Raw genomic sequence first — 12,953 nt, 5'->3', positions numbered from 1 at the left:
TACGACAAACCGTAAGTGCGCATGTCCAAAATTTTGACACGACTCCCAAAACGCAATGAAATTATGAATGTTTTTTTAACATTACAAAGAATGTTCTCTATATTTGTATGAATTAAGACGAATAGAAATTTTAAAGTATGTGGTCATTTTTTTCTCGCGACCCCGCGAAAGACTTCCACTATGATATAGGAGAGAAGATAGCAGGACTTGAAAATAAGTCAATTTGGTCTCTACATCATGGTAAAAAGAAGGTAATACTTTACAACAGAGTATGATTATCGCCTATCAATTTCCGCACATTTTCTTTCTATTAATGGATTATGCAGAAAATGCCCTCTCCTGTTAAATTAAGGTTATATCCATATAAAGAATTTTATTTCATTTCAAACGATACAGTCAAGCAAGTATATAGTATATATGGGCTAGAACATTCTATCTAATGATGGCCAATCTGTAAGGGCGAAATGATTATACCTGTGAACGGCGACATTTTGATTAAATGCTCTAAACATTTACAAATTCAACTAAAATAATCCCCTGTTTAAACGGTACCGTTTCATTCCCTACTGCCTGTTTAAACATTTACAAAATTCAGTAAACGTTTCACCTTTACCTATCCGGCACATCAGAAGTGTTTGATATTGGCCAACTCATGAAACTATTCTCAGGTTCATGAATAATTCATACCTTATTTTATTTTACTTCTTTACACTTTTTTGAGTGTAACGGGATGGTAGGAAACATGACGAACCAGACTGGGATTCAAACCCAGACCTCCTGAATCTCTAGTCAAGTGCACAACCACCTCTCCTGTCTTGTACTTAAGATTAAAACTGCTTGACTGTCACACTTTTGACATAGATTTATAGCATATATAGTTATATAGTATACTTGTAGTTTAGTAGAGAAAATATACATGTACTTTAGTGGAGGAAATTTCACAAATTGCAGTTTAAATATTTTTAGTGATTTAAACATGCTAAATGCATTCATAAGTATAAAGGTATAAAAAAGACAGCTCATCTAATCCTCTTACATATTCTATTTCGTAGGTGGTTAATAATGGTATTTTTCATAAAAACATGGTGGTAGGGCTGATTTTTACAATCATTCCTTTTCTTACAACCAGATCTCAGGTCTACGATATGAATAAATTTGATTTCTTTCCACAGTATTTTTACACGTGTTTGAAAGATTGAGTATTTTTTTTTCCAAAGTGCAAGTATTTGCTTTCAGAATTGTTTTTGACAGATGTATTTCATGAATCTATTTTAGGGGACTGGTGAGCCTGTTACAATATTTGCATTTGATGTCAAATCAAGCAGTGAATCACAAGTAAGTTTTGCCATATTTCTGGTAAATACACATTGTATGTTCATGTAACTTTGAAAATTAAGCACTTTTTCAACGACTGTAAGACACATTTGCTTTAAAAAATTGAATCAACTACCCAAGCAGTTTCAAAGTTTCCCAGTCAGTGCATTTCATGTATCAAAATTCACAATCATGTGGACCCTGGACCAAGTTTGAAAAAGTCACCGTGTTGAACAATTTGATACTGAACTGTTGTCATGAGAATAGCATATGATTATTGGTACAAATATTTTTAAACTAAATGTTCATATATTTACTTTGATAGGTGCAGGTGGCAAAAGGAGCTTTCAAGAGGATCAAAACTTTGAGACATCCCAATATAGTGTCATTCTTGGATGGTGTTGAGGTTTGTAATCTGTCCATCAGAAATGGTTTATTTGTACATGTACGATTTGTCGAATTTCAGTCAGTGACAAAAAAAAGTTGATAACTATTGATAATTTTATTCCAAATGCATTTTACAGACTGAAAAAGTAATCTACTTTGCCACAGAAGCTGTGATACCCCTGGAAAGTTATTTGAATGAAAATGACGAAAATCGAAATTTGATGGCTATATCATGGGGTATTCATCAAGTTGCAGTAAGTTTCAGTGCTTTGCAGAAAGTTACAATATACATGTACCTGACTGAGTGGAAAAGTGAATAAAATGATTGTCATTTTCCTTTTTTCTTTTCACTTTTCAGAAAGGTTTATCATTCCTCATCAATGACTGTAATTTGATCCACAACAATGTGTGTTTGTCCTCAGTGTTTGTCAATCAGGCAGGGGAGTGGAAGTTAGGGGGCGTCGACTATATGTACCCCGCCCAGGGTCAAGATAGTGTGCCTCCGGTCAAAATTCTTCCTCTTCTGGACAAGTATGATCCTCCGGAAAAGGTGGAGAATCGGAGAGGTGTCCGGACAGAAAAATGGTAATTTGAAGAAAAAAAAATACTAGTTCTATGGGAACCTAAAATGTAAATCAATGTTGTTCTTTTTCTGTAGAGCTTTTGTAAGTCTAGAATTAAATAAGAAATTAATACCGGTATATGTCTAACAATTGGGATTATCTATAATAGGTCAACAGATATGTGGGGATTAGGATGCTTGATCTGGGAAGTGTTCAATGGCTCTCTGTCACAAATAAATTCCCTGAAGTCAGTCGGAAAGGTAAGTGCTTGAATGATCAAATCAAATCAGATCTTCAATGTGATCTTAGTTATGTACTTGAACATACGATCATGTAACATAAATCACATGTGTTGCAGAATGAATTTTTTTAACAACAATAGAGTTTTTATTACAGATCCCTAAATCCTTAGTGCCAAATTATTGTGAACTTGTCGGAGCCAATCCAAAGTCTCGTCCAAATCCTGCAAAGTTCATAGAAAACTGTAAAAGTGACAAAGGATTCATGCATAATTCCTTTGTTGAAACAATGCTCTTTTTAGAAGAAATTCAGGTATGAAAAAGAGAGGGTAACAAATGTAATGTGGCTAAGTTTCTCATCATTTTTCTATCTTCTTGTCAGTCGTAATACACTATTTGTTTGATTTTGTGGTTTCTTACATTAAAATGAAATATTGAATTGGACATCTCTCAATTGTTATTGAAATATGTGGCACATGATTTACCTTTAGTTATTTTTCTTCTTAGATTAAAGACCAAGCAGAGAAAACAAAGTTTTTCACAAAGTTGGCACCATCCTTAGATGAATTTCCAAAAACGTTCTGTAAAAATAAAATTCTTCCCCAGCTGTTGAATGCCTTTGAATATGGAGATGCTGGTTCTCATATCCTAGCTCCTATGTTCAAGGTAGGAATATACAATGCAAGAATGAATTTGAGTTTAATGTGTCCTAGAATTACTGTTATCAGCATATTTTGATGATGGTGTGTGAAATTTATATACTATTGTTTATATCTTACTGACTTTGGGCTCCAGCAGAGTTTATTTTACAGTACAGTATACGAGTACGGTATATCAAACACATGTCCTGTAAAAAAAAAAATCTGGTACTTCAGTTTTATTCTCTGAATTAGAAATTTAGCAGATTTCAGATAAAAAAGATTTACACTAGGAACCTTATAACTTAGGAAATTTGAAAATCAGTAACTCTATGTTATGTACATGTATATGTATTCAGAAGATCAGGTTTAAATAGAATTGCAGAATATGTGTTGCTTTTAACAGGCTTAATTGGTTTTATATTTTTAATTGTACATGTACTTTATGCAGTGTAAAATTTAATGTAGATTGGAAAGTTTTTGGATGCAGAAGAATACCAGAACAGAATCGTGCCATGTGTGGTCAAGTTGTTTACCTCCCCTGACAGGGCCACCAGGGTCAAACTTCTACAGCAGGTAGCCGAAACAGTTTCTCATTATGAATCTGTAATATTTAATGTTTGTTGATTTAATTTAAGCAACATACAGTCAAAGTGTACACATTTTATCTGTTTGTACCAATAAAGTTTAGGCTGTAAATGATTACTATAAACATATATTTGGCTGTGTATTCTGTTCAGCGTTTTTTGGCATCCGCAGTATTAAGTCCATCACCAAATGTCAAATATACATGTATACATGTATGTACAGTATATAGATAGGTACATTCAGAAATGTGCTAAATCTAATCCTTGCTAACTATTTGAAACATTATCCTCTGCCAGATATCACACATGCCAAATATAATACATTTACGGTATTTTTTTTAAAAAACATTTTGTATTCAAAACCTGATCAACAGTTATCTACAATGTTCTAGTATTTGATTTCATTTAAACTTTTTTTTTTTGGGAAAGATTGACACATTTGTAGAATATCTTCAACCAGCAACAGTAAATGACAAGATTTTCCCTCACATCATCCATGGATTTACCGACACAAATCCTGTGGTTCGAGAATCTACAATAAAGGTAATGTAATTTCAGAATACACTTATACCTGTAGATTTGTACATGTACATGTTGCATCCTGTATACATACATGTAAAGGTTTAAAAAAAAAACCCACATCACATATCAGTAATTTTAAACTTGATATTATGAATGCCTCAAAACTTTTAAATGTATTTTAAAGAACATTAGGACTTAAAATTCCCAGCTAGTATTCTTTATAAATCACAGTGATATTGAATTATTTTAATGATTTTATTTTGTTTTAGGCCATGGTCTTCATGGCCCCTAAACTAAACTACAAAAACTTGAACGAGGAGGTGATGAAACATTTCGCAAGACTTCAAGCCAAAGACGATCAGGTGGGCCATTGTTGAAAAGAGATGTTTGATTTGGATACTGTAAAATCATATGAAGGTTTCTTTAAACATTTAAACAAATGTTTAAAAACAGTTTATCTTCAAATACCTGGTAACTAGAAATCACTTAAGATATTTATGATTGCAGGGTGGAATAAGGACAAACACAACTGTATGTCTGGGGAAGGTAGCCTGTCATCTCAACCCTCAGGTAAGCTGTATAATTGTATTAGAAAGGACAATTGCTTTGTATTTTTCAAAGAAAGGAATATTATTAATTTCTATAATATTTAATGTGATAGATAAACACATTTTTACAGTATGCTTTAGAGAGCTCACATGCACAAATATATCAATAAACAACACTCATGTGTTATGCACACAGCAGTATGTAAAGTCGATGTACTAGTAAGTTATCTCCTCTTCACGTAATAAAAATATATGCTGTAATAATTAAAAAAAAAAAATGATGCTTTTCCATCCCTTTATCGTGATCCTGTTGTAGGTAAGACAGAAGATGATATCCTCAGCTTTCCTGCGAGCGCTGAAGGACCCCTTCCCCCCGGCCAGACAGGCAGGGGTCCTAGGCATGGCGGCCACCCAGAACTTCTTCACCCTGAATGAAATAGCTCAGCGGCTACTGCCAGCAATGTGTTCGATGACCAGGGACCCAGAGAAAGGGGTCAGGGATCAGGTATAACATAGGCTGTCTTTTTCAGGCTACTAATGGAGGTGTTTCTTCAGGGTTCACCTTTCTCTTTAACTTGTGATTGTTTGTTGGTATCATAGGTACCTATTTTGAATAGCTGGGACCTTTGGGGTGGGGGTGGGGGTGGGGGGTTGTGGGCTGCATGGTCCATTTTTCTTTATTTACTTAGAAACTTTATAAGTTACTGCCAGTAATATTTGTAAATTTAACATGTTTTGCACTGTAAGATTTTCATGTTTTGGAACCCTTGCTGCATGTTCTGTACTATATACATGTATTTGATTATTGTTTTTCTTTGGGATTGATATTATATGCAGCTTGGACATGTTTCTGTAGATTACATGTATGTTTTAAGTTCAATGTATGAATACGGACTTGCAAGTTTATGGAATAATAAACTACATAAGTTATGAGATATTTGCCTTCTATTGAATTTTCCTTTCCTTTTCAGGCTTTCAGAGGAATCAAGTGTTTTGTGGACAAACTGGAAAAGGTCTCAGAAAATCCAGATTTAGAAGCAGAAATGGGTAAAGAATGGGTTATTTCTAGCTCATTTTTAAATGTAATCAACCATTCATTTTGCAAACAAATACTGCATTGTTCCAGCAGTAATAAAATGACATCATATAAAAAAATTGAAATTCGCCAAATTCATGAACTGATGAGTAATGTGAAAATGATGAACTCCAATCCTACAATTTAAATGTACCTGTAACCAGGTACTTTATTCATTAAAAGTAGTTAGAGATTAGTAAATCTTTGAAGTCTTCAGGTTCTTGTTGTTTGTTTTTTTAGAGAGGGATGTTTTATCCGGCGGCTCTGCGGTGTCCAATAGCGCCGCTAGTTGGGCGGGGTGGGCGGTGACAGGAGTATCGTCCCTTACCTCCAAACTGTACAAAAAGGACGGCACCAGAAAAACACCAAACGGTATGGCTTTTATTGTACATATCAGAAACCTCTTAATCATTTAAAATTGTACCATAATGCTTGTGAAATCAGTTTTGAAAATGACAAATGAAAAATAGTGATAAGGTGGAGAATCAAAGACAGATTTGATTTAAAGCTGTTGAATATGGTGCCAAACACATGGTTCTTAAATTGCATGTTATTATATTGGGCCTTTCCTGGCTACATTTATAGGATCTTCCAAGACAGCACAGAATGTTGGTGAACTTCCCAGCAAGCCCGTTTCTCCAGCATCAGCCAGTGATAACCCTTCAGACACACAGCAAGATAAACCTAGAGAGTCAGGCTGGGAGGAGGAAGGCTGGGGGGACATGGAGGTCAGTGACAGGGATCTTTAGTATTGAGTTCTTTAGGAATATTGGCCACCCATTTACAGACAGTAGATAGATAAGACAAGGACAGGCGTTTGTATGTAGATGCAGAGTATTAATATTGGACCATGCAAATTCTCCTGTCTTTCATGCATATACTCTCGCATATTTGGTCAGAAATAGAATTCTTCTCTGTGCAATTAATTAATTTTGATTCTTTAGTAAGCATATTACATACTGGATATATATATTTGTATGTATACATTTGATAGAAGACTATTGAATTTGATTGAAAAAATCCAAGCCTCAAATACCAGTAGTAATTCCCTCTGTGACGGAAGAAAAATAAGATCAGTGTATAGTGTGTATACTCATGCTAGTTGACTTATTGCTAGGATGACCCGGATATAGAGGAGGTAGAGACCAGTGAGAGCCAGCCTCAGGCCACGGACGGCTGGGACAATGACGACGAAGACTGGGGCAGCCTGGAGGACACAGCTCCTCAGGTGAGAGCAGTGTCAAGAATTAATCGCTGAATCACTTAACCAGTAAACAGAATTGTTATTGTAATCAAAGTACTCAAAGTACTGATATCCAGGCTCATTTGATGTGTATTGAAAATGTTTTCATGATATGCAGTAGAATTACATGTGTAACAGACAAAGTAAATGCATTTCGTAATAACTGCTAACTGTTTCATAAATACATTTAGCAATATCATAGGCATGTACATTCAAATTTGTGATGTATTGAAATGAAATTTTTTCTGTTCAGAGTGGTAGAGAGAAATCGTCAGGAGCTGCCTTGAAGCTCAGTGCCAAAACCCCGAAACCAGCGGAGGAGGACTGGGGTGGGGACTTTGGGAACGAGTTTGTGAGCACTGAGGACAGCGGGCTTCCGATGGCCGGAGAGTACAACTGGGGAGGGGAGACTAATCAGGGAGATTTCTTCTCCTCGGCCATGGGACTTCCTAAAGTAGGTGTTTGTTGTGTGAATGTTACACAATGTATGTTATTGTCTGTAGATGTTGCCATTTTGTACTAGGTTTTAAGCATGCAATGTCATAAATGTTAAATATAGCAATGATATATCACATCAGAAGTCACCTGTGGCACAGTCATAAAAATATGTGAGAGATTTTAATTATTTATGTTAATATACCTGTCTGTATATGTTCTTTAAGATCAATTCTATGTAAGAATCAAAATTCGGTGGCCACGCATAGTCATGGATTTTCTTCATACTTGGCAATTTGATAGACTTTGGTGAGTGAAAAAGCCTAACACCATTTGTTTGTTGCTATGTGGTCCCGTTGCCATGGTAACCGAGGGTAAAGATGTAAAAATGGCATTTTAATGCTTATTAGAGAACATATTGTGAGTAATGTGCAGAACATGGGGTTTCCAGGGTAGAATATTTTATTAAAAATAGTTGTCATTTTTCAAAAGAAAGAAAAATATTCAAGGAGAAACGCATATTTTAAGAGCGTTTCCATGGTTGCTAAACAGAAATATTAAAATCTGTTTTCTTCATCTAATTTGAATAAAAAGTGCAAATCTTGGATTTTTTGGTAAACACTATTATGATTGTGCAATTAAAAATTTAAATATTAAAAATGAGAACCGTTGCTATGGTAACAAGCTTAAAAATAAGGAAAATTATAATATTTTTAGGCGTCTTTCAATGAATATTATTTACTTATTAAGAATAAATATAAAAAATCAAATGGTGAGAAAAAATAAAGTATGTCCTTAACTTTCATGGCATTTGAAAAAAAATCTGAAATTTTCTCAATATAACTGCCGTTGCTATGACCTTTTCAAAAAGTAAGAATTTCTGTGTGATTTTTTACGCAACTTAATTTTCCATAGCAACAACACTTCTCTGTTGCATAACAAATGTGTTTGCGGTGTATAATGAAAATTTAGATATATTTTTACAAGTTCCAGCTAAAACAATTGCAAATAAATTCTAAAATCAGGATTGAAAGCATATCAAAATAATCTTCAATTTCTCAGTTTTTCCTAATTTTTGGCCTTGTTGCCATTGCAACGGATGTGAATTTTTATGATAATATATATAAATGTATTGCATAGACATTGATATGGATGTAAAAATTTAACAGTTTCCCATTTGGGCTTACTAAAAAACCGCAGAAAACTGATTTCAAAAATTTGAAACGGTTTCCATGGTAACATTTTAAAAGTATTGGTTTCTCCATCAATTTTCCTGTATAATTAAATAATTGAAAATAGGACAAAGGCTGTTTTATGTCTTTGATAGTTTACATTAGTGGGCAAAACCTTCTAATATGGCTTCAAAGTAGGTAAGTTTTGCTATTTTCCCATCTTTAGCCTCGATTACCATGGCAACGGTTACCCCCAGCAACCAACTTACAGTATTTTTTAGCTCACCGAGACGAAGTCAGGGGGAGCTTATGCTATACCCTCGGCGTCGGTGTCGGCGTCGGCGTCCGGACCTGGTTAAAGTTTTTGTTGCAGGTCCTGTATCCAAGCTATTACTTGTCCTATCTTCACCAAACTTGCATGGATGATGCATCTGAACCTACTTATAGACTTGAAAGACTTGGATGCTGAATCTGAGTCCTAAATTTCAGATGCTGGAGGAGGTTAAGGTTGTTGGACCAGGTTAAAGTTTTTGTTGCACGTGCCCCTTTGATAGCAATATCTAAGTTACTGCAGGTCCGTACTTCACCAAACTTGCATGGATGGTGTGTCTTATGATACTGATGCACCAGACAGGCTTGAGTGCTGAATCTGAGCCATAGGTTTCGGATGCTGGAGGAGGTTAAGGTTTTTAGAGCTGCTTAAAGTTTTTGTTGCAGGTGCCCTCTGATGATTATATCTTAGTTACTACTTGTCCTAACTTCACCAGACTTCCATGGATGATGCGTCTTATGATACTGATGCACCAGACAGGCTTGAATGCTGAATCTGAGCCATAGGTTTCGGATGCTGGAGGAGGTTAAGGTTTTTAGAGCTGGTTAAATTTTTTGAAACAGGTGTCCTCTGATGATCATATCTTAGTTATTACTTGTCCTAACTACACCAGACTTCCATGGATGGTGTGTCTTATGATACTGATGCACCTGACGGGCTTGAATGCTGAGTCTGAGCCATAGGTTTCAGATGCTGGAAATGGTTAAGTTTTTTGGAACAGGTCACATGTTTAATAGATAATAGTACTATTTCAAACTTGCATAGTTGATTAAACTGTAATATGAATGAATCACAGAGGAAGCTTCAGATGCAGACCTTGATCTCCATTATCAAGGATGCAAAAAAATATATCTTAGTTAATACAGGTCCTAACTTCACCAAACTTGAATGGATGGTGTGTCTTATGATACAGATGCACCTGACAGGCATGGATGTTGAATCTTAGCCATAGGTTGCGGATGCTGGAGCAGGTTAAGGTTTTAATTGGTAGTGCCCTCTGATGATAATATCTTAGTTATTACTGGTCTGAACTTCACCAAACTTGCATGGAGATGCGTCTTATGCATACTGATGCACCAGACAGGCTTGAATGCTGAATCTGCGCTATAGGTTTTGGATGCTGGATGAGGTTTAGTTTTTTTGGAACATGTCACATGTTTTATAGATGATAGCTTGCATAGTTGATTTAACTATATTATAAATGAAACGCAGAGGTTGCTTCAGATGCAGTGCCTGATCTCCATTATCAAGGATGCTAAAGAAATCTCCTACCTCACTCAAACCTGCTCGATAGATAGATGTGTTTGTTGGTAAATGATACAACATGATTCCTATGATATAGTATTGTATGGTATGAAACAATATTGTTTAATATGATTCAATATAATATCATATGTAATATTATAAAAAGTATATAAATATGATACGATATGATATTGTATCAATTTTTTTTATATTTTATGTTATGATATTGTAACATGATATCGTTATGTATAGTATTGTATATTATGATACAATATTGTATAATATTATATTGTATTATTAATTTATTATTTTATCACATGGTACTATTACATAAGATATTGCAAAATATAATATTGTATCCTATGATACAATATTGTATATTCTATAATATTGTATCATACGATATTGTACAATATGATATTAGTTTCTGTAATATAGAATTATATCACATGAAATTGTATTATATGATACTGTAATATTATATAATATTGTATCATACGATACTGTATAATATGATATTGGTTTATAATATGGTTTATAATATGATATATTATCACATCACATGAAATTGCATTGTATGATATTGTAAAATATATTATTGTATCATATGATACAATATGTATAATATAATGTTGTATTATATATTTTACTTTATCACATAATATTGTATCATTTGATATGATACAATGTTGTATCAAATTATAATGTATCAAATGATACAATATCATATTATGTTTCAAAAATGATACAGTATCATACAATATCATACTATATTATACAATATAATATCATATGTTATGATGTATTATGTAATATGATATTGTAATATAATACTATATTGTTTTATATATTATGATATTGTATTATGTGATCAAATACAATAACGTATAACACAATACAATGTCATACCATATGTTACAATATCATATCTCATCATTGTTTATTATGGTATTTTATTGTATTATATGATATATGTTGTAAATATGATAGGATGCAATATTTGATTTTATATTGTAGCGATTAACATATGATTATCATACAATTTTGTAACAGATGATATACGATATTGTGTCAAAACAGAATCCATGAATATCCAAGATCATAAAGTATGATTTTCATTTAATATGATAAAGGCGGTCTCATAAAGGTGAAGTCTCATAAGGGTGATGTCTCGTCTCGGTGAGCTTTGTAATCTGTGATTACCTATGTTTTGCGTTTTACACCTAGGTGTGTCCATGTATGAAATATAAAGGAAAATTGGTGCCTATGTGTGGCCAGACCCTTTTATAAATCATTGATTCTTACATAGAATTGATCTTTAAAAATGTCATTAATTTTTTTCAAATCAGCAGAAATCCATGCAAACAAAACCCAGGTCAGACTCGTCTGGTTCACGGTCTAGTCCAGCACCCTCTGGTGGCATGTCCAGCCAAAATACTGCAGCGAGCGGGGAGTCTGGGTGGGATGTGGAAGACTCGGGGTGGGGAGCCGATGAATGGGGAACCATAGGGTCCACAAACAAAACCACAGTCCAGGGCCGACCAGCTAAACAGAAGAGTACTAGTCCCCCCAAAGAGTCGGGTTGGGACGACTCGGGGTGGGGTGAGGTGGATGACTGGGGGTCAGGTATGTGTGATGATATTCATATTCATATCTGTGTTGGTTAATGTATCCATAGAAAACAAGCTTTGATAGGAATCGATTGGAGTCCCATTGCTCAAAATATTCATGACCACATGCATGTACCCTGAATCTAACATAAACCTCAATATCAAAAATATTCTTATGATTGGCGAACCAGATTGTAGAAAACTTTTAAGAGTAAATGGTATGTTTTTTTGTATACATCATCCAATTTTTGATTTGTCATTGCAAAAAATTTTCATCTTACCAAATTTTACTAGCCGCATCTTTAAAAGCTTCTATTTTAGTTGTAAACATGTGAATCAGATATGATCTTTTTGTGATGATTGAAAAAGTATACATGACATGCTATACATGTATATCCATGCACTTATTTGAGCTTTAATACCTGTATATTTATTTATGATGCTAGTTTTTCAAATACAATTATAGGCTCAAACAAAATAGATGAAGCAAGAAGAAGAAAGGAGGAAAGGGAAGAGAAAAGACAACAAAGACAGAAAGAAATCGAGGAGAAACGGGCTGCCAGGAAGGGGGGAGGGGCTCTCAAACTGGGCGCCAAGAAAACAGCCTTAGACTGATTATTACCTTTTATTACCTTTGAATTTGAAATGGTGAAATATAAGAATTTGATTTTTTATGTGATACAATTTCCTTTTAAATTTGTGGCCTGCTTGTTTCAGTTTTTTCAGTGGCCGATTGTTATAAGCTTTGAAGAATGGGTTTACTTTAAACTCAGTTGATCTGCTTGCTCTATTGTCTAGTTACTGGTTTTTCCTTTGTAAGGAAACATTGACACATACATGTATTTTCCAAAATGACACTATTTACAATTTGTTTCAATGGGATGTGGTGCAATAGTATTTAATTACCAATTGTATTACAAGAGAAAAGATTTTTACATGATCTGTCTGAAAATATAGGTTTGACCTATAACCTCAGTGAATTAATACTGTTGGATACATGTTTTCAACCCACTTCCAGTATTACATGTATAAGCAAAGACTATA

The 12,953-nt window shown here is 34.2% G+C and overlaps 1 protein-coding gene across 2 annotated transcripts; it reads left to right on the top strand.

The window, feature by feature from the left end:
* Positions 1-12: 12 nt before the first annotated feature.
* On the top strand, positions 13-12,843 carry LOC105332423 (N-terminal kinase-like protein). Of its 2 annotated transcripts, none has more exons than XM_034467846.2 (20): positions 13-251; positions 1,276-1,335; positions 1,640-1,720; positions 1,839-1,955; positions 2,060-2,286; positions 2,434-2,524; positions 2,661-2,816; positions 3,011-3,169; positions 3,610-3,717; positions 4,158-4,271; positions 4,520-4,612; positions 4,758-4,820; positions 5,115-5,303; positions 5,770-5,845; positions 6,114-6,245; positions 6,459-6,601; positions 6,991-7,101; positions 7,370-7,570; positions 11,652-11,925; positions 12,376-12,843. In XM_034467846.2, exons 1-20 carry the CDS (start codon positions 138-140, stop codon positions 12,522-12,524), a joined length of 2,658 nt encoding a protein of 885 aa, XP_034323737.2. In that variant the 5' UTR covers positions 13-137; the 3' UTR covers positions 12,525-12,843. The 2 variants fall into 2 exon arrangements, with proteins under 2 accessions (XP_034323737.2, XP_011433330.3); XM_011435028.4 differs by having other exon boundaries at positions 11,649-11,925.
* Positions 12,844-12,953: the final 110 nt, after the last annotated feature.

The sequence above is a fragment of the Magallana gigas genome, chromosome 6 (assembly GCF_963853765.1).
Source record: "Magallana gigas chromosome 6, xbMagGiga1.1, whole genome shotgun sequence".
Taxonomy (NCBI): Eukaryota; Metazoa; Mollusca; class Bivalvia; order Ostreida; family Ostreidae; genus Magallana; species Magallana gigas.
This window is presented reverse-complemented; position numbering and strand designations above follow the sequence as displayed.

Coding starts and splice junctions, on each gene's coding strand:
- LOC105332423 (XM_011435028.4), top strand. CDS start 138: ATGTGGTCATTTTTTTCTCGCGACCCCGCGAAAGACTTCCACTATGAT. Junction 1,721..1,838: donor CATTCTTGGATGGTGTTGAG/GTTTGTAATCTG, acceptor TGCATTTTACAG/ACTGAAAAAGTAATCTACTT. Junction 5,304..5,769: donor AGAAAGGGGTCAGGGATCAG/GTATAACATAGG, acceptor TTTCCTTTTCAG/GCTTTCAGAGGAATCAAGTG.